This window comes from Semicossyphus pulcher, unplaced genomic scaffold, assembly GCF_022749685.1.
Source record: "Semicossyphus pulcher isolate SPU_LCO1_2020_fin unplaced genomic scaffold, fSemPul1.0.p SCAF_5, whole genome shotgun sequence".
NCBI lineage: Eukaryota > Metazoa > Chordata > Actinopteri > Labriformes > Labridae > Semicossyphus > Semicossyphus pulcher.
Window position 1 is genome coordinate 18,205,857 of NW_027211726.1, and position 19,125 is coordinate 18,224,981.

The following is a 19,125-nucleotide window of genomic DNA, read 5'->3' on the forward strand; positions in this document are numbered from 1 at the left end:
AGCACACACTCTCCTCCTTAAACCGCAATAGTTCAGTCGCCCTTGAGTCAGGCATTTAACCTCAAGAAACTCTGGAGACTGTTTCTGTTTTTGGTAGTTTCTGCGTCTGAAAATGTGTTTGAAATGCAACCTCTCTGCTGCCTTTCCAATTATTAGGATAATAAATATTTGTGTTCTCAGAAGAGCTGCCAGAATCAAGTATTATAAGGCTCAGTTTGAAAACTCCTAAAACAAGAAGGAAATGATTTGAGAAGACAAACGTGGACAAAAGCTTTTCTGACATTTTGATCAACATTGGAAGCGAGTAGTATTAAGCCTGATCATCAAACAAAAGAACAGATTTAGTCTCCTAATGCAGAGTTATAGTTACTCTTATTCCAAGTCTTACAGTGCACAGTTAAACCAGTGTCTCTCCCAGCAGCCCCTGCGCTGTGGACTCTGCCCTGCCATGGGAACGGACAGTTATTTGCTTTAATTTGCAACAGAAAAGCTCGTGGTGTATAGCGACTGTTAGGGAATGTTCTATTTGGTCTTCCCCTGGCCTGTTTAAGTGATAAAAGTGTCATTATTTAGCCTCTGAAGCAGAAAGAAGAGCGCAAACACGACTGTATGACCCTCCGTCAAGAGCCTCCGTTCTTCAGAAGCTCATTAAGGGCCTCCAGGAGGACTGCGCATCAATTGGCGTTGCCCTCCAGCTTCCTCTCGGCCCCTTTAAGCCTCTCTCCTCGGATTCAACTCACTCACCGGCCGGGCAGCGTCAGAAATGGACTCAATTTAGAGCCAGAGTCGAGTGGACATGAAAGATGTGGCGCTGCGAGGAGGCTTATTAAAACAGCAGGAAAGGCCCTTGGACTTGAGCCAAATAGGATCTCACCCTGTCGCGCGCTGACCGGATTTGGAGAAGTTTGGATTTACCGGTTGAGATGCTGTCCTGCTTCGGTCCCAGTGTCCGGTGAATAGTTTCAGTTTGTCATGAAGGCTTTGATTTACGTCAGTTTTGCGCTTGATTAAATAGAAGGCTTATAAAAGCGACATATTTCTCGCGAGACTGCCATTCAGGACTGAATGTGGAGATGCAAGGCCGCTTAGTGGATTTTGTGAATGAAATTAACCAGATGGAGTTTCCGCAGAAATACACTTTGGGACCAAAGCAGCAGGTGGATAGTGACTCATCCAGTCCAAACAACCAGACGCACCTGGACGTCTCACCTTGGAGCCTGGAGCTGGAAAACGGCGTGCGTAACGAGCATCTGGTTGGTGCATCGAGGTACTGCAGCCGCGGGGCGCACGGGCTTTCCAGCAAGTCCAAACGGAGGAGGATCATCACCGTGGTGCAGCGGCAGGCGGCCAATGTGCGGGAGAGGAAGCGGATGTTCAGCCTGAACGAGGCGTTTGATGAACTGAGGAGGAAAGTTCCCACGTTCGCGTACGAGAAGAGACTCTCCCGGATCGACACGCTGCGTTTGGCGATCGTTTACATCTCGTTCATGACGGACCTGCTGGAGCAAAATGGCCAAAATAGTCCAATGTGAACTTCATTTTATGGAGATTGGACTGGATTGTGTTTAAGGCGATGTCCGTGATGATAAAGATTAATTTCAAACCATCGTTTATTCTTAGATATGTATAGCAGTGAACGCAACATATTGTTTTGCATGTCACAAATTCATAGAAGCCGAGAAAACCTCTTCCAGATTTAATATATGTGACTTATTAATGCTATAAAATAAATGAATATGCTACAATAAACTATGCCTTTTTTACACTGCAGTCCAATAATCTAAAAACAATACACAATTTAATATAAACTCGTTTTATGACAAGAAGATAAAGGTTGCATTTTCTCAGGAGGTTGCTGCAACTCTTCAGGTGTGTTTGTTGTTTCAGCACCCTGGAGAGCGACTCAGCCGCTCGCCTCACCTGGCCTGACGCAGACAGTGAACAGGTGTGGCTGAGAACAAGGGCAGCTTTTGTTAATTCCTCCAAAGAAATTACAAAATAGATCAGAGAGATTTATTTGAACTCTTATCAACGTTTCAAATGCGTAAAGATTCAGCGGATTTAAATCGCAAAGTCAAGGCTCACCGCGTGACGTCTGTGTTATCTTTGGCACTGAGGTGTGAATTGAGTCAGGGGCAAACTGGGCGACAGACCTGCGCTTCGTCTCTGGGTGATATTTGTTGCAGGGAGATCCAGGCCCGAAAGGCTCTCGTGGCGGTTCCTCCTCGTAAAATAGGACCAGACGGGGTCTGCTGTGGCCTTCCTCGCGTGTCATCCTCCCTCATCAAAGGTGAGGCCTCCCTGTGGACGCATTCACACCACAGACCACCTCCAAAAGTTACCGGATCTAGTTTCAGCCACATGTAGAGGTTTCCCTGCTGGATTTTGATATTATACCGCGGAGGGCCTCAGAGCTGGGTGGCCATGTGTGCGTGTTTAGACTCTCTCTCTCTCCCTCTCTCCCCCCTGTCCATCTTTATCACCTCCTCTGTTTGCATTTCTCTCCAGAACGTCCACCGCCTTTAGCGACCCCGCTGTGAGCGCGGATCCGCCCTGAGAGCGCCCTGGGACGGCTCGTCTTTTAAACCTGAGCCGCGGTGTCGAGATCCCTGCGGGAGTCAGACCCCATTTAAGCGCATACCTCAACGCGGGGCCGCTGACGGGAAAACAAACACCTCGGTCTGCTTACGAGCGGAGGCCTCCTGCTGTGCCAACCTCCTGTGTTTCAGTAGGGCTGATATTTTTCACCGCCACCGCTGCTCACATCTTAGGCAGCGTCTAGACCTGTGCAGGGAGACTTTGGAGGAATTTCTGTCTGCTTTTGTGATTTGTTTGCAGCAAGAAGTAAAGCCCGCCCATGCATGTATAAATGTGTAGAAGCAACTTTTAGATCGGCCTAGGATTTGTAAAATAAAGCAAAATGGGTCTAAACATGAAATTAGGCGTCTAAATTAGTTTTTTACACCTTAAACCGAGAAAAAGTGTCTTCATTTAGTAACAAATCAAACAGTAAGAGGATGAAACTAGTTATTATGTATTCAGGGCATACATAAATGAGTTAAAAATGAATTGGAATGGGGACGGGAACAATAATTTACCTATATAAAATAATACCACGCCCCCACATCCCCTCTCATAATCTCGTGCAAAGCAGCCTGCATGTCTCAAACACCATTCCTGATATAATAACTAGAACTCTCCTTCTCCTGCAGTATTATATTACACCCCTCCTCACCCAATCACAGCGCTCCCCAAAATCCTCCTGCGCGCTCCCCGCTATAAGAGCCCCGGTCCTCCCTGTCTGGCAGACACCTCTCCCTCTCTGTGGCGCGCGAGATTTACCGTTACACCAGCCCACACCCCTGTGCAGGCCAGGTTTCGTATTACCTGCAGTGTTTGTTGATGTTGTAACCAGTTCAGTGGATAAAGTTCAGGGGTTGTTAGGGACCTAACGACATCAGGAAAGTTTTGGAGAAGACGATGCGGGAAGAGGACCCTTCCCAAATGGACAGCGCGGGGAACAGCGAAGAGGAGACCGACCGTCAGCTGCCGAGGAGAGGCGCGAGGAAGCGGAGGGCGACACGGAGGAGCGAGGACGAGGAGGAAGAGGAGGGAGACATGGAGAGTCCGAGCCCGGGGAAGAAGAGATGCAGGAAGAGCTGCGACGCGGGAGGCGGCAGCGCGGGCAGCGGCGGCAGCGAAGGCAGCAGCAGCCCCGCGCCCTCCTTCGATGACCTGCACACTCAGCGCGTGATGGCCAACATCCGCGAGCGGCAACGGACGCAGTCCCTCAACGAGGCTTTCACGTCGTTACGTAAGATCATTCCCACCCTGCCGTCGGACAAACTCAGCAAGATCCAGACGCTGAAGCTCGCGGCTCGGTACATCGACTTCCTGTGCCAAGTTCTGCAGAGTGACGAGCTGGACGCGCGAGGGACCAGCTGCAGCTACGTGGCGCACGAGCGGCTGAGCTACGCGTTCTCTGTCTGGAGGATGGGGGGCGCGTGGTCCCTGACTACTACTACTACGTCCCACTAGCAGGCTGCTGTGGATGGTACAGCACGGTAAGCTGGGCGCGTTTTACACTTCATCCTGCAGGGAGACAAGCTGTGCCAGAATGATCCCATGCGCATTTTTACGCACAGAAAAAACAGACAGAAGTTATGTAATTATAATGATCCAACATCCTCCCTAAAGCCCTCTGAGATAAATTCATTATGAAAGGGGTGCAGATCTTTGTAGAACAAACAGTTACACACAAGACTTCAGCTCCATCATCAATTGTGAAATTCCCAGATGAGGCTATACAGGGGGGAAATGTGTTGTTGCATGGATTCATGTTTAGGCTGCTTACCTAATTAAGCCAGGTTACATCACTGCACATACAAATACTTACACTCCCATGTATTGATCTTTGTCTTCTTTCTTTCACAGATCATCCCGACTGAAGAACCAATGGGATCGGGCCGAACCCCTCAGACAGCCTGAGCCGAGGCCCCCGGCCGCTGCAGAGCTTCAGGCCCTCAGAGGAGAGCAAGCTTTTCACCTTCCCCTCTGCACGGACTGTAACGTTTGCGAGGGAGCACTTAGGACGGCCAGGACGGATATGAAGGAAACACGACCACTGCGACTATGAATGTTGTAAAAACACAGCGGAGCTCCGAGGAACAGCTCTGATGACAACTCTCTCCACATTCCCTGTGACAATGTCTCACAGCAAATGAAGTATTTATTTTTCTACGCAGGCTCCAAATTCCTTTCCCCTCCCTCTCCAATAAAGCGTATTTATTTTGGGATATCTCAGAATGCTGTCTGGATCTGGAGTCTGCACATTTTGAGTGTTGTAAATATTTGGTAATACTTTGAATTAAAAATGAAAGTATCATTCTTACCTCTTGGTTGTCTGGATCATTCATTACAGACTTCAGTTTAAGCTCTATAAAAGAGGTAGGATAATAAAATGCTTGTATCTGAAATGTCTTGAAACAAACTCATTTCCCATCGCCTCAGTCCTTTAAGCGTATGCAGAAAGTTTATTTTCTCTGGTTGTTGCTGAATCCCCAGTTAACTTAACCGCAGAGGAGGAGGAGGGGGGGGCAAAAGAAAACATCTCATACCCGCAGCTTATTCTGTAGTGATTCCTTGAGCTGGGGGATCTGGGAAAGCCATAATTAGCTGGTGGTCTGTTTTAAAAGGGCGAATGTGGAGCTGTGGGAGGCATGCACGATATTCCCAGATGTCCTGTGAAGCCACAGGTCAGCATGGGAGTCTCCTGCAGGTGCTGCAGCGGCAGCAGCTTGCACACAAGAGCTCTGACGGAGACAAGGGGTGAAGCCTGGGTGGTACATATACAAGCACTTCTGATGATCTGATGAAAATTTAGTTTTTGGGTTGTTTTGGGATCTTACAAAAATACTGAAAATGAAGGCTTCTCGAAAAGGGACACCATCTGCCTCATCACATGTATCTCTGGTAACAAACATCAGCATGACGCCAAATTATTCTATAGATTATCTCTCTGAAAAACTAAGTCTCCTTGACGACCATATCAAAAACACCCTAAAGCACCCTTCCTGCCAAAAATATCTGTTAAAATATACAGCAATTCAAATATCGGCGTAACTTCTTGACTAAAATAGGTCCTTAGATGCCCAGAAGTACAACACATACACAGGAAGTGGTGCTCCCTGGACTCAAACACATGCAGGGTTGAGGTGCTCAAAGCAGCTCAAAGGCACACTCTTTTTGAAACAATTTAAATGACAGAAAAATATTTTTGACTTCCTGATGAAGGCCTGATCTTGAAACACGTAGAAGTTTGGTTTTAAGGCCTACATGACCATGAAAGGGCAATAAAGGCATTTTAATTTAAGTGCCTTGGAGTTTCTTGTTTTCAATGGTCCTTAGGTTTACACCAATCAGCCATAACATTATGACCGAGGTCAAATGAATAACACTGATTATCTCGTTACAATGGCCCCTGTCAGTGGGTGCGATATGTTGGGCAGTAAGTGAACCTTTTGTCCTCGAAGTTGACATGTTGGAAGCAGGAAAAGTGGGCAAGTGTAAGAATGTGAGCGACTTTGACAAGGACCAAATTGTGATGGTTATGTGAATGTAGCGTTCCCGGTCTGCAGGGGTCAGCACCTACCAAAAGTGGTCCAAGGAAGGAAGACCAGTGAACAGGCGACAGGGTCATGGCCCGTGTGGTCTGATCCAACAGAATAGCTACTGAAGCTCAAAATGCTGAAGTTAATGCTGGTTCTGATAGAAAGGTGTCAGAACACACAGAGCACCGCAGTTTGTTGCGTATGGGGCTGTGAGGCAGCAGATCGGTCAGGGTGCCCGTGTTGACCCCTGTCCACCGCAGAGAGCGTCTACAATGAGCATGTGAGCATCAGCAACTTGACCACGGAGCAATACCAGAAGGTGGCCTGGTCTGATGAATCACATTTTGTTTTACATCATGTGGTTGAACGGGTGCGTGTGCATCGCTTCCTGGGGAAGACATGGCACCAAGATGCACTATGGGAAGAAGGCGAGCCGGCGGAGGCAGGGTGACGCTTTGGGTGATATTGGGAAACCTTGTGGATGTTACTTTGACACGTACCATGTACCTAAACATTGTTGCAGACCGAGTACACCCCTTCATGGAAACGGTATTCCCTGATGACAGTGGCCTCTTTCAGCAGGATGATGCGCCCTGCCACACTGCAAACACGGTTCAGGAATGGTTTGAGGAACACGACGAGTTCAAGGTGTTGACTTGTCCTCCAAATTCCCCAGATCTCAATCCAATCGAGCATCTGCGGGATGCGCTGGACAAACAAGTCCGATTCATGGAGGCCCCACCTAGCAACTTAGAGGACTTAAAGGATCTGCTGCTAACGTCTTGGTGCCAGATACCTCAGCACACCTTTAGGGGTGTTGTGGAGTCCATGCCTCGACGGGTCAGGGCTGTTTTGGTGACAAAAGTTGGACCTAGTCCGGTTCTTGCCGATGTTACAAACTGCTTGCTCATTGGTTGATGCAGCAGGTAAATACAGGAGCACTAGAGCAATATCAGTTGGACATATCATAGATGAAAGATACTGAGGTCAATACAAACGCCTCATTGGGCCTTCCTCCTCTCTCCGTGGGGTTGTCGAGGGTGATTGTGGGAGCGTTACTGTGTTTTTGGTGTGCGTGCGGAAGGTAAAGCCATCAGCTCTGACCCCGAGGCCCTCGCCAGCCACCGGGGGGAATCAATTCCCACCCTCAGATCACCGTGGCCATGTTATCTTAAACTTGAGGCTGTTGCTCTGACACGGAGGAATGTCACCTCTCTCACACACACACACACACACACACACACACAGAGGGAGATTTCTCACGCCTACCAAACAGGGAAAAACAATCCTCCGAGGAGAGAGGGGGAAGAGGGCTCCTGCTCCTCAGCTCCTGCCCCCGCCGTTTGATGTTTGAAGGTAATGGGATGAGCGCTTGTTATCAGTGTGAAGGCATCTGGTTTTCTGGATGTAAGTGTGCTATGACAGACTCTTTGATGGCCGACACACACACTCTCTCCCGCTCATTAATCACTCTTTATATCTCCTCTCTCTGGGTTCACAGGCCTTAAACAGATCTACAAGTCAAAGGTGCAGGCCTGTGTGTGTTTTAATAATGCCAGCAGCTGTAAATCTTTGTAAAAATGGAGCTCTCCCCGAACAAGGCCGACGTCAGTGTTAGTTTGGTGCAGCAGAGGCCTACCTGACTTCTGCTGAAGCTGTCCGTCTCCCTCACTTCCATCTCTCTCTGAAGTTCCCATTACGGGGTAACAAGAGCTGGTTTACATTAACCCTCAACACCAGCAGAAGACAGGGGGGGAGGAAGTTGGTTGACATTAACTAACACACACACAAACAGAGGGGAAACAGAGGGAGAGACAAGATGTGTAGGTCTGGTTTTCATTAGAGGTAATTATCTGCGTTTCATCTCAACATGAAGCAGTTAGTGTGTGTGTGTGTGTGTGTGTGTGTGTGTGTGTGTGTGTTAGAGCCTTGTTTTATGTGTGCTTTCCTCTCGTGGATCTCAAATCAAGACAATCATACCTGAGGACGTTCTTCCTTGCTGTAACAAACTATGACCGAGAACCAGGCTTTTCTTTCGGTGTAACACATGACACATCCACTGTGAGCGAGTGGGACAAACGCTCCAATCGGCTGAGCCAGCTGTTAAGCTTCTGACATCACTTCCGGTTGATTTTCGTCGCAAGATGACAAATAAAATGTGTCACAACTGAATGACATTAAAGTCAATAGCCATGAAATGCTTATTTCACACTGCACATGCACATTCAATGATATACAGTATTTATATATGATATGAAATAGGGGCTGCATTGGTGCAGTGGTTAGCACTGTTGCCTCACAACTAGTTCCTAGTTGAAAACCCAGTTCAGATGTCTTCTTGTGCATGCGTGAGTTCCCTCCGGATAGTCCGGCTTCCTCCCTCAGTCCAAAGACATGCTCGTTAGGTTCATTGGTGCCCATAGTTGTGAATGTGAGCGTGAAAGGTTGTCTATGGGGTGCTGGTTTAGCTCAGCGGGTAGAGCGTGCGCTGCATGTTTTGAGGCTACAGTCGACGCGCTGATCGCAGGCTCGACTCGAGTCATCCCCCACTCTCCACTCCTCACATTTCCTGTCTCTATCTGATCCAATAAATGCGAAAAAACAATTATCTTTGAAAAAAATAAAAATAAAAGGTTGTCTACCGCTTTGTGTCCGCCCTGTGACTGACTGGCGATCAGTCCAGGGTGTACACCCGCCCGTCACCCAATGACAGCTCGGATTGGCTCCAGCCCGCTTGCGACCCTGAACAGGATAAGCCGCATAGATAATGATGTTTAAAATCGGCGCTGACACAAACATCAGTAACAGAGCCTCTGGCTGGTGGAAAGTCAGGAACACAGCCTCTGATTGGTCAGAAGACTTAACTTAAGGCATCAGGAAGTAGCTGAGTGGACGGCTAACTTTTGAGCACAGTGATATCGAGTGTTGGATTAATTGTTATTGAATCACTAGATAGAGTCTCTTTAAAGAGACGCAGTGGTTTGAGGCCGGTTTAAGCAGCTCATGAAAGTGAACGATCACACCGGAGCCTCGTGAGAACAACACACCTGTCTGCTTCATCTCTATCATGCAGCGTTCCTAACAGTCAGGATAGCTCAGTTTTATCTCAAACACTGTCTTTCTTTGACATATTGAACAATAGGTAAAAGCAATGAGGGGAGCGTTTGGCTCTGTTGGAAGTCATTAGAAAGAGAGTGTTGCTCGGGGGCTTCGTTAAAGCCAGCAGGAAGTAATAGAGTGACAGAGACGTGACAGACAGGAAGTGGGGGCAAAAACAGTCTCAGCAGCACGGTCACATAATGAACACTCACACACACATTTTCCCTGAGGACGATGCCAACTGCACCCACCGCTCCTGACCTTTGACCTTTAAAGCTGACCTCCCCAGACTGCGGCGACCCCCAGCTGGACCCACGAACCACCTCCACAAACCGACCACTCGGCTCACTGTAACACTTCTCAGGCCGTCGGGAGGAGGAGCGCGGAGGGACGGAGGGAACACGGAGACGACGAAACAAGAAGGAGAGCTGCAGGAAGAAGAGGGCAATCTTATTCGGATCCTCTCGGCCCGGCTGCCGCTCGGGGCTGTTTGTCTTGCAGATTGAGTTAAGCACAAGCCTCTTATGACTCTCCACATACCAGACAATATCACAGTGACCCCCGCTTTACCAGTATAAACACGCACGCTCTATCAAAGAGCAGCACGGCGCATTCAAACACACAGGCTCTTTCTGCTAACTTAATTTACCTCTAACCTACACACGGGTCCTATATTGGATTTGAGCTGTTTGAATGTGTAATTCTGGGGAACTTTAGGGGGTCTACTGATGGCTTTGAGAGTCTTTTTCTCCATGTTTGCCTTTTAAAACCACACTGCTCTCTTATCTGTCGACTATCGGCACGAAAAACCTGCAAAGTCACGCACAACACACCTTGTGTTATATCCACAGAGAGAGAGGGCATTGTGTGGCCCAACACAGGTCCATTCACACTGATCCTAGTGTGTCTTACAGCGGGGGAAATGTGTGCTTCCTTGTTGTGTTGGAAGCAAATGGTTTAACCTAACCTAAGAGATTCGGAGAGTTGCATCATCCCGGATTATATAAAGTTTCCGAGCTTTTCTCTGTTGAAAGCAATAAGCAGAGCACAGCCGTAGTTTACTGGCGTTCTGAGGGCCCGTGTAATGAGCCAGTACGCACACACGCACACACACACACACACACACATGGGTAAAGTGAGGGATGACTTGGCAGCAGGAGCGACTCCAGCCTCTCTGTTGGTCTGAGGGGAGCTGTGCTGGGAGAGAAATAGACGTTGAAATCTGCGGCCTTCCCTCTGGTAGGGTGGTCTCTCTCTCTCTCTCTCTCCCACTCTCATTTCTTTCTCTCTCCACCTTCTTTAGTCCTCTCTTCGCTTTTACTTTGAGGTGGTCGCTTTCCGTCTCCCCCCGCTCCTCTCCATCGTACCCTCTCCTTATCCCACAATCTCCCTCTCTCTGTTTAATATTTCCCCCCCTCTCTCATTTCCTCGTCTCCTTCGAGCTCCCCTCCTCTTCTCCCCTCTTTGTTTACCTCCACACGTAAATACAATAACACTCATCAGGTCTCGCTATGCGCTCAACAGCGTTTGGCAAAAAGCGTGTGCGGAAAAAAAGAGAGCAAATAGAGCCGAGACAAAGAGAAAGGAAAACAAAGTCTTGCTGATGCTGAGATTATCGCCCGCCAGCATTTTTTCAAGCCAATTGTGCTCTGAAATATTTCTTCTTTTACTGTGAAAATACTTTAATATTGTGTTGCTTTGTTGTGTCTCTGTCTGCCTCTCTCTGGAGGTGTCAGCTGTGTCCGTTTATAAGCCTGCCGGTTTGGTGTCACTTCAACCATTTGCAGGGTTTTTTTCAGATCCTGTAAAAAAGGGCCTAAATGCCCCATAATTCTCTCCCACTGGCTGCTTGGTGAGACTTAGTGCCAACTTGCAAAGTCTCTCACACACACACACTTGAGTCATGGCACAGCAGACAGGAAAAGTGTAAAGTAACACCGCTGATTTTAAAAAGAGGCAAAAGGTCTTGTTGGGACCAAAAGAGCTTATAAATGAAAGGAAGGACACGTAAAGTCAGAGATGGTGAGAATGCGTGAGATGAAGTGTGTGCGTCTGTGTGAAGCTAACTAGCAGAGGTGGTAACAAAGTAGCTTTTTTCGTGTACTTTTTAGTATTTTTCAGAGTCAGTAATTTTACTTTATGTTTTAAATGAAGTAAAGTAATTCGCTACATTTGTACAATCATCCGTTACTGAGTGAAATATGTATCTACGGATATTGCAAGCTAACACCAGACGCCAATCAACTGGCTCATTTGAGTCATGCTTCGTGTCAAAACAGCCGTGCTGGCTTTTCCCTGAGTCTGAAGCGAAGAAGGAGAGCTGGGCTGCAGCTACCCGGGCCCGACCAATGACTGTATATATAGATGGATGACGCGTCTCCATCTGCTCCCATTGTACGTAATTGATGCCAAAATAGCGATTGGAGATTGCGCAGTAGAGATCGGCGAGTGAAGCGGCCGTAGCCACTTCCGCTAACCCAAACACACACTTAACTTACTGAAAAAACAGCAAGGATCCCGCACGCCGGCGTATTTAACAGCAGAACAGCTTCTCTGTGTTGGTCTGAGGTTAACGTTCACAGGTATGGAAACTTCAATGACTGTAGTGATTGTTTTGGTTACGTTTCCACTCGCGGATCGTCCTCCGCTCTGCTCACCCAGAACTGATTGGCTGCAGGAGCCGAATTTGTTAACAAAGCTGTCAATCATCATTTGGACAGCATCAATTAACTAATTAAAAATAAACTTGTCAGAAAAATGAACACTGAAATCAGCATGATAAGAACTAACTATAATGACAGAAACCACGTTTGAGAAACATTTATTGGGCGTGTATTTTGATTGTGTCCCGTCTGTTAACATGGTGGAGGCAGGCTTTATGACCTATACTGCAGCCAGTCAGCAGGGGGCGATAGAGATGTTTTGGCTTCACTTTTATGGAGCTGTCGTGTCGTCCATCTTTTTATACAGTCTATGGGCCTGATGCGTAACTTTAGTGAACCATGAATGGGACAGAAGAGAGTTTGGAGGAAACACCACCTTTGACAAAGACTGAAGGAAGTTTTTTGTCGAACCAGAAACAGCCATTTGATCCTCTCTTCAAAGCCATCACACTTGGTATGAGCTACCATCCCTGTGAGAGCTATGAACATGTAAACGTAGGGCCCAGGTTTGAATAACAAAGTTTAATTTTATTTATCAGATGCATGTGTAAGGTAACCATGGCAACATTTGTTTATTCTAAAAATCAGCGGGGTGGGAAAGTAACTTTTTGCTTTGAGTAGGAATGTCTCTCTCTCTCTCTCTCTCTTTCTTTCTCTGTGTGTGTGTGTGTGTGTGTCTGAGCACACATGTGAGAGAGTTATAAATAGTTGGATCATCTGGTCTGCATTAGAGGTACAGTGTTTAAGTGAACAGGTCCGCTACCTGCAGCCACAGAAACCTCAGAACAGACACTGCCAAGCCCCAAGCTGTGCACACACACACACACACACACACACACACACACACACACACACTGGATCGTAAAGAGATTAACAGAGAGAAAATCAATTAATAAAAGCAGTATTTTGAGCTATAAAAGTGCTGAACAGACAGACAGGCCGGGCGTCTGAGAGGAAGTGTTAGAAACAATAACACGACCAACATGGCCGATTAGCAGGAACACCGCAGGGATATTAAGTCTGCTGTTTAATGGTGGGTCTGACGTTCATTTAAAGGGCGGGGAAGCATAATGTCTGAAGAAGGTTGGTCACACACCACTTCCTGAGGCCACACACATGAACAGCACCTGCACGGGAATCACACAAACATGTGGGAACAGTGAAAAAACACAGGCTGAATGTGAAATAATACTTTCATTTTGACATTTTAAGTCCTGCTTTTGCTGCATCTTCTTTCCAAGTTCGCCCCAAATGTAAGGCCCCTGAAATCAGGAGTGGGTGCAGGAAGCGGGCCCTCCCCCCCCGCTGCACATTTACACTCACACACTGAAACCTGAGCCACAGGAAGTGGTCCTGCGCAGCATCACGTCAGGGCAGACAAATTATTCACCGTCTGAAAAATGCACCTTTCTCCCCTTCTCCTATAGGTTCCTCCTCCCCCCTCTCGCCTCCCTCCTCTCCTCTGTCGTCTACTCTCCATTTAGTGTTTTCATTTCAGCTCCTCCAGAGAGAAACAGTCAAGGAGACAAAAAACTTCTGCTACCTGCGTTATCTCAAATGGAGCTGCGTTCGGGCTCAGAAACGAGCTGCTGCCGCTGCGGTTGCGCAGGCCCCGAAATTCCGGGAAATCTTCTCCTGCGGTGTTCCCTGAAGACTTGTGGTATTCCTGCCCGCAGTATCCCCCATACGCTTTTGTGGAATTTCCTAAATGGATGAAAAGCAGGTTTATTTGAACTCTTTTGAGAAGTGAAAATAGATCTTTCTTATCTCCACGCGGCTGTATTATTTTACTGTACAAACCCAGCAGTGAAAAGGCGGAGGGAGAGAAGGACAGAACTATTTGGTGCTGGTTTTATGAGAATAGAAGGAACAAACAATAAAACCACCCAGTTTAACACATAATGTGGGCGATTAACACTGTAAAACCTCCTCCAGGCGACCTAACCCACTACTTGAGTCTGTGTAACAAATCCACGAGTCAAAACAGGACACAAAATGTTTTCTTAGAATTGTGTGTTATAACGTTTAACTAATGGTTAACTGATAGAGTTAAAACTGAAAGTCCTCACATCAACGTGTTGCTCCCTCAAGTGGGACTAACGTGATGACGCTGAGGCTGGCAAAGGCAAAAAAGACTCCAGGTGATTTTTTGTTGTTTTTCAGCCCATCTAATGTTTTGTTGAGCAGACTTTTACATGCATCAAATGGGCTCCATAAAAAATTTCAAAACTCTGAGAAAAGAGTCTGATTTAATTTCTAGCTGCTGTTACTCTTACAAGTGTTTGACTTGTAATTTTACGCTGTTCCAGTTGATATATTAAATAATTAAAGTTAAAAACTCAAAGATCTCAGTTTCGTTCTCTTTGGCGGCACCTACTGGCGATAAACTGTAACTGCGGGAGCACACTTCCCAGATGTCCAGACAGTGTTGCATGTGTGACGTCCACGGTTGGCTCCGGTTGTAACTCCTGATTTTCCTCGCTGACGGACGCTTTCCTCTTTACACTGTTTGCCTTCATCTGAGCGTCGAATTTGTTTCTTTCTCTTTGGATTTTCACTTATTTTTGAAGTTGTATCTGTAGTCATCCATCTTTTCTTTGTTTGTTCAGCCATAGTAGATTACTGTTTACTCGCAACACTTGCAGAGACCAGAAAAGCAGCTGCTTAGCTCCGCCTACCCTCTCTGGCAGACCAACCACTGCTAGGTGATGGAAAAGTCCATAATAATACTATATACTACGAATGTTAAGGCTTTCATCAGTGGGCCATAGGCTCACTCACCATTGTGTTACCTCATTCAGCGATAGATAGTGACTTAACAGACATTTATTTACATGAAAATCTTTGAGATAATCACTTTAAACATTGTTTGACTACTTCTCTGTGTTTGCTCCTCAGATGCTCCCATTTCTCATGTTTGGAGGTGGTTCTTCTGACTGCCATGTGTTCGCACACTCTAAGTTATAATGTGGAAACAACATGGATGCTATGAAGAAGAACAAATAAAACATGGGTAAAATATTGTTATTGATGAAAAGCTTTCGACCATCAACCCAACATTTTTATCTGAGGGTGGGCGGTAACATTCAAGTCCCGATGGAATTGGGGCTGGTAGCTGGAGAGTTCCTTTCCTGGGCACTGTCAAGGTGCCCTTGAGCAAGGAACCCCGACTACGCGGTGCATGTCCATGTGCACTCTGACATCTCTCCATTAATGCATTTCCATAGGGTCCTGTTTGTGCTTTTCGGGCCTATTTGTGTAGCATGTGTGAAAATTGAATTCCCCCGCAGGTGATTAATAAAGTATATCTCCTTCTTCTTCTTCTTCTTCTAGATATATAACTTGACAAGTCATGAACGAAGATTTTCTCAGACTTTCCGAGATGTTGTTGTTACTTGAGGGGCCTTCACGTGAATTTTCTCAGTCTGAAACTAATTTTTCCCGTTATACCCAGACCACATGAATGCTGCTATAAACCTATAATTGTACAGCTCATCATTTTGGGATGTGTTTGACTCCCAGTTTCTCTCTTTCACACATCGCAAAACACTGAACTTTAAACTTCCTATAAGCGTCTATGTAAGCACATCAGCAAAGGAAAGATGTTTGTCCAATGCAGGTTAAAAATCATATGTATAACTGTCTATTTATAACTTTATCTCTCTCCTTTTGTTTCTCTTTCAAACTTTTAAAGTCATGCTGGTTCGTGTGAAACTCTCTTTAGACCTCTGTGCGGTCCTCTGCAGTAATTGTGGCGTCTGCTGTGTGGCTTTTTATTTTGTCTTTGTGCAATGTCATCGCTCATGTTATTCCCTGAAAATATGTTCCCCACAGGGACAGTTAACCATCCAGCCTGTGTTGTGCATGCGTGACCGCGGTTACTATCCGACCTCAGGGACGAAACACACAGCGCCAGAATGACACGGCTGTTGTGCACCAGGAAGTGTCCGCTCTCCTCCTCCTGACTGTGAGGATTGTGAGGAGGTCAGGGGGGAGAAGGTTGTGTTAAGCTGAGTTTGGAGGAGCAGCGGCCAAACACACTTTCCCCTCAGGCCGGTGGTCAGGGGACAATTGAGGGCACACAAAACCTCACGCACACACTCATATAACCACAAATGGTTGATTCTGAGGTAAACATCTTGCCCCATTACTACCCACAGTGCCTCAGGCTTCTTGGCCTACCCTGGTGACCCTTGTTACTGTGGTGATTAGATATTGGGAGCCCTCATCTGCAAACATTTAGCCAGTGTCACCCTAAATCTAGCTCCTGTCACCCTGCCACCGCACGCTCAGTCGCAACACACACAAACATGCGACTCAGAGCACACACACTGTGTGCATCATGATTAATACCCTCTCTCTGCTGCTGCTGCTGCTGCTGTCAGGTGAAAACCTTGGAACAGTCACATATTTTTATGACTTAAAGTGACCTGAAATATGTTTAGAGTATCAAACTCTCACACAAGTCGGCTGTAAAAAGTTTATAGGTCCCTCTTTGACGGGAAACAGTGGCTGAAACAGTCAGTCTGGGGCCTAATCCACCCCTTAACTGTCCCTTATACTCATTCCTTATACACTTTATGTAGGAAAAAGGTCTTAGAACATTGTTACGATGTAAATGTTCTGTATTAACTGTTGTAAGAAGATTATTATGTATATTTTTACCGTTCAAATGATAAAAAGTTAGATTTTGAGAAAATTCATGCATTTAAGCCTTACAAACTCCCATAATGCAATGCACCAAGCCGTAATTAGACTGTTAAAATGTGACAGTTTGAAGTTGTTTGCCGCCAACAACAAATATGTACCTATAACACTCATTTCCCTCGTCATTAAATTACCATTGGCCGTCACATTCCACCTCCCGACCTCTGACCTCTGACACACAGGTCCTCCTCCTCCAGGCCGAACCACCATGCACACCGTGCCTCAGGTCACTCGTTGGCTTACTAAGCAGAGCAAAGGACTGTGTAACGTCTGCAAACAAGTCAAAGACTCTTTTAAATGACTAATACATTCTGGGTTGTTAGCGCCATACTTGTTGGAAGGCCTAACAAATGCAAAGTGGATAATTTTATGCATCAAAAGCAGCCAAAAAGCCATCCTGAAACATAACACCTCAGTATTTACCACAATGTCTTAAGTGTTTTCTTAAAGTGACCTAATGTTCTGCTGGATTCGGGATTAGCTCACAGCCTCTTTGGACAACTCTTTCTGTTTCAGTTTGAGAGAGAAGGTAAGAGATACACACAGGTCATCTGTGATCCAGTCTGACCACTCATGGAGAGCACAGAAGAGAAGAACAGGCCAGAGGTAAACTTAGAATAGGAAACCCTGTCTGCAAATCACACAGGAGTACAGGACCCAAGAAAGAGACAGAAAGTTTGTACTAAAACACTGTAACTTTAGAAGATATCCGCTTAATACTCTTGTGCGTCAAACAGTCCCTCTCTTGGTTTAAAGGGTGGCTGTTGGTGTAGAAATGTCTGGCTGCTATTTGGGTAAGAAGGAACTTGTTAATATTTCAGATTCCCCTAATGGTGGAGGGGACATGAACTCGAATGAATCTGCCTGCTAACATGCAGCTGAGGGGATGTTATGTTGGCCCTGAACCTTTGGTCATGCTGTGCCCACAGGCAGCATTAACACCTTCTCTGGTGCATCAGGTGGGTGCTGTATTAAACACATGTATGTATTTAAGTAAGCACAGAGGAACCTCAATTCACAGGGATCATCTTCATTCAGTCACTAAAAAATGGCTAAATGTGCAGATTTCTGTGCACTATGTGTGCTGCTTCAGAGAGCTGGAAGGGGCAGCGAGGAGTCAGTATGTGATGTGTGAAGCGACAGTCTTTCTATTTACATGTTGTCTCATCTGGTAGATGGTTGCTGCATTACCTGCATTAAACCATTTGCATGCATTGACTCTTCATTTGCTCCCTTCTTCAATCTTCTCAATTTTCAGGGCATGGGGGGAAAAATGTTATTCTATAATAGATTAAAAACTCCTTTGAGTGTTTTGTTTATGTGGATTACTTTTGCATGATTTTGAAACTATGATTGGCATGCACAAAGTCATTAAATTCATTAAAAGGAGCTTGTGATGGATTGACAGTGACCTCTAGTGGTAAAGGCAGGACACTGCAGGTTACAGGGGCTGTGACACATTGCAAGGTTTGTGCAGGATCTAAAAAACACTGCAGCATCTGTCTTTAAGGAAAGTGCTATTCAAAGCATTGAAGGAATAACATTAAATAAAAAGCATTTTTTGTATTTGATATTATTTTAATAGCTTGGCTTTTGGTGCATTGCTGGCCACACCTGCAAAACGGGTTTTACTGCTAACTGTTATATGTGTTTCTGCATATGGGAAGTCTTAAACCTTCATGTATTCACAGGACAGGATGCAAAAACCCCAATTTGCTTGTCACATGTTTGGCTCATAACATGCTGTAACTCATAAAGCGTGGGTATAAAGTCTACTGTTATAACCTGCCAGTGTGTTGCTGTGGGTGTGTGACAGAGGGAGGGGTGGACCGACAAAGACAGAGGCAGAAACATACTAGAAACATGAGAGGGTAGGGGAGGTCTCCTTTGTGAGCACCTGGGTGTTAGAAGAATGGGCAGCTTGGTGAGTGGACTCCGCTCTTTTGGACGTAAGGGAGTCAGAGACTTTCATCCTTGCATGCTGCATGACCAAGCTAGAGCTCTGTCCACCCGGAGACAGGTATCATGACCCAGAACAACACAGTGATCTCAGCAGCTGACAATCTTTTCAGTCACTCTGGGGCTCTTTGTCTCGGCCTATTTGTCTCCGTCCCCGTCTTTGCCAGCAAGTGTAAGTTATAGCTCGGGTTAATGAAGGTGCCACTGCGGCAATGAATTATGTATCATCACCTTTTAGCAGGTAGCCACTGGTCAACAATGTGATCAGACTGGACGCTGGTTGCTCTTGTGCAGCCTTCTCATTATGACCTTCTTGACCTGAGTGTCAAGAGGACGCTGTTTGTTACCATTGTGTTTAATTGGGCTACAAAATGTAGTAGTACATGGTAACTTGGTACCTTTGTATTTGACTGGTCGTGATTGTCACTGCAGTTGTGCCTTTTTTTCTTACTTCTACCTAAATACTCGATAAACATAATAATATTTAGATAACAAAACATAAAATACATTTGTCAACGATTACTACATGCAGTTAGTGCTATGCGTGCATATTACAAAGGCAAAAACATTTTAAAAAAAAATTGTTT

General features: G+C 46.1%; 2 protein-coding genes across 2 annotated transcripts; both read left to right on the top strand.

Annotated features, from left to right (window-relative positions):
- The first annotated feature begins 1,073 nt into the window (after positions 1 to 1,073).
- On the top strand, positions 1,074 to 1,532 carry LOC138609422 (protein Fer3). Its single transcript, XM_069682069.1, has one exon. The coding sequence runs from the start codon at positions 1,074 to 1,076 to the stop codon at positions 1,530 to 1,532; it is 459 nt and encodes a 152-aa protein (XP_069538170.1).
- A 1,805-nt stretch (positions 1,533 to 3,337) lies between these two features.
- twist1a (twist family bHLH transcription factor 1a) lies at positions 3,338 to 4,848 on the top strand. Its single transcript, XM_069681586.1, has 2 exons — positions 3,338 to 4,064; positions 4,435 to 4,848. Exon 1 carries the CDS (start codon positions 3,481 to 3,483, stop codon positions 4,036 to 4,038), a length of 558 nt encoding a protein of 185 aa, XP_069537687.1. The 5' UTR covers positions 3,338 to 3,480; the 3' UTR covers positions 4,039 to 4,064; positions 4,435 to 4,848.
- The last annotated feature ends 14,277 nt before the right edge of the window (positions 4,849 to 19,125 follow it).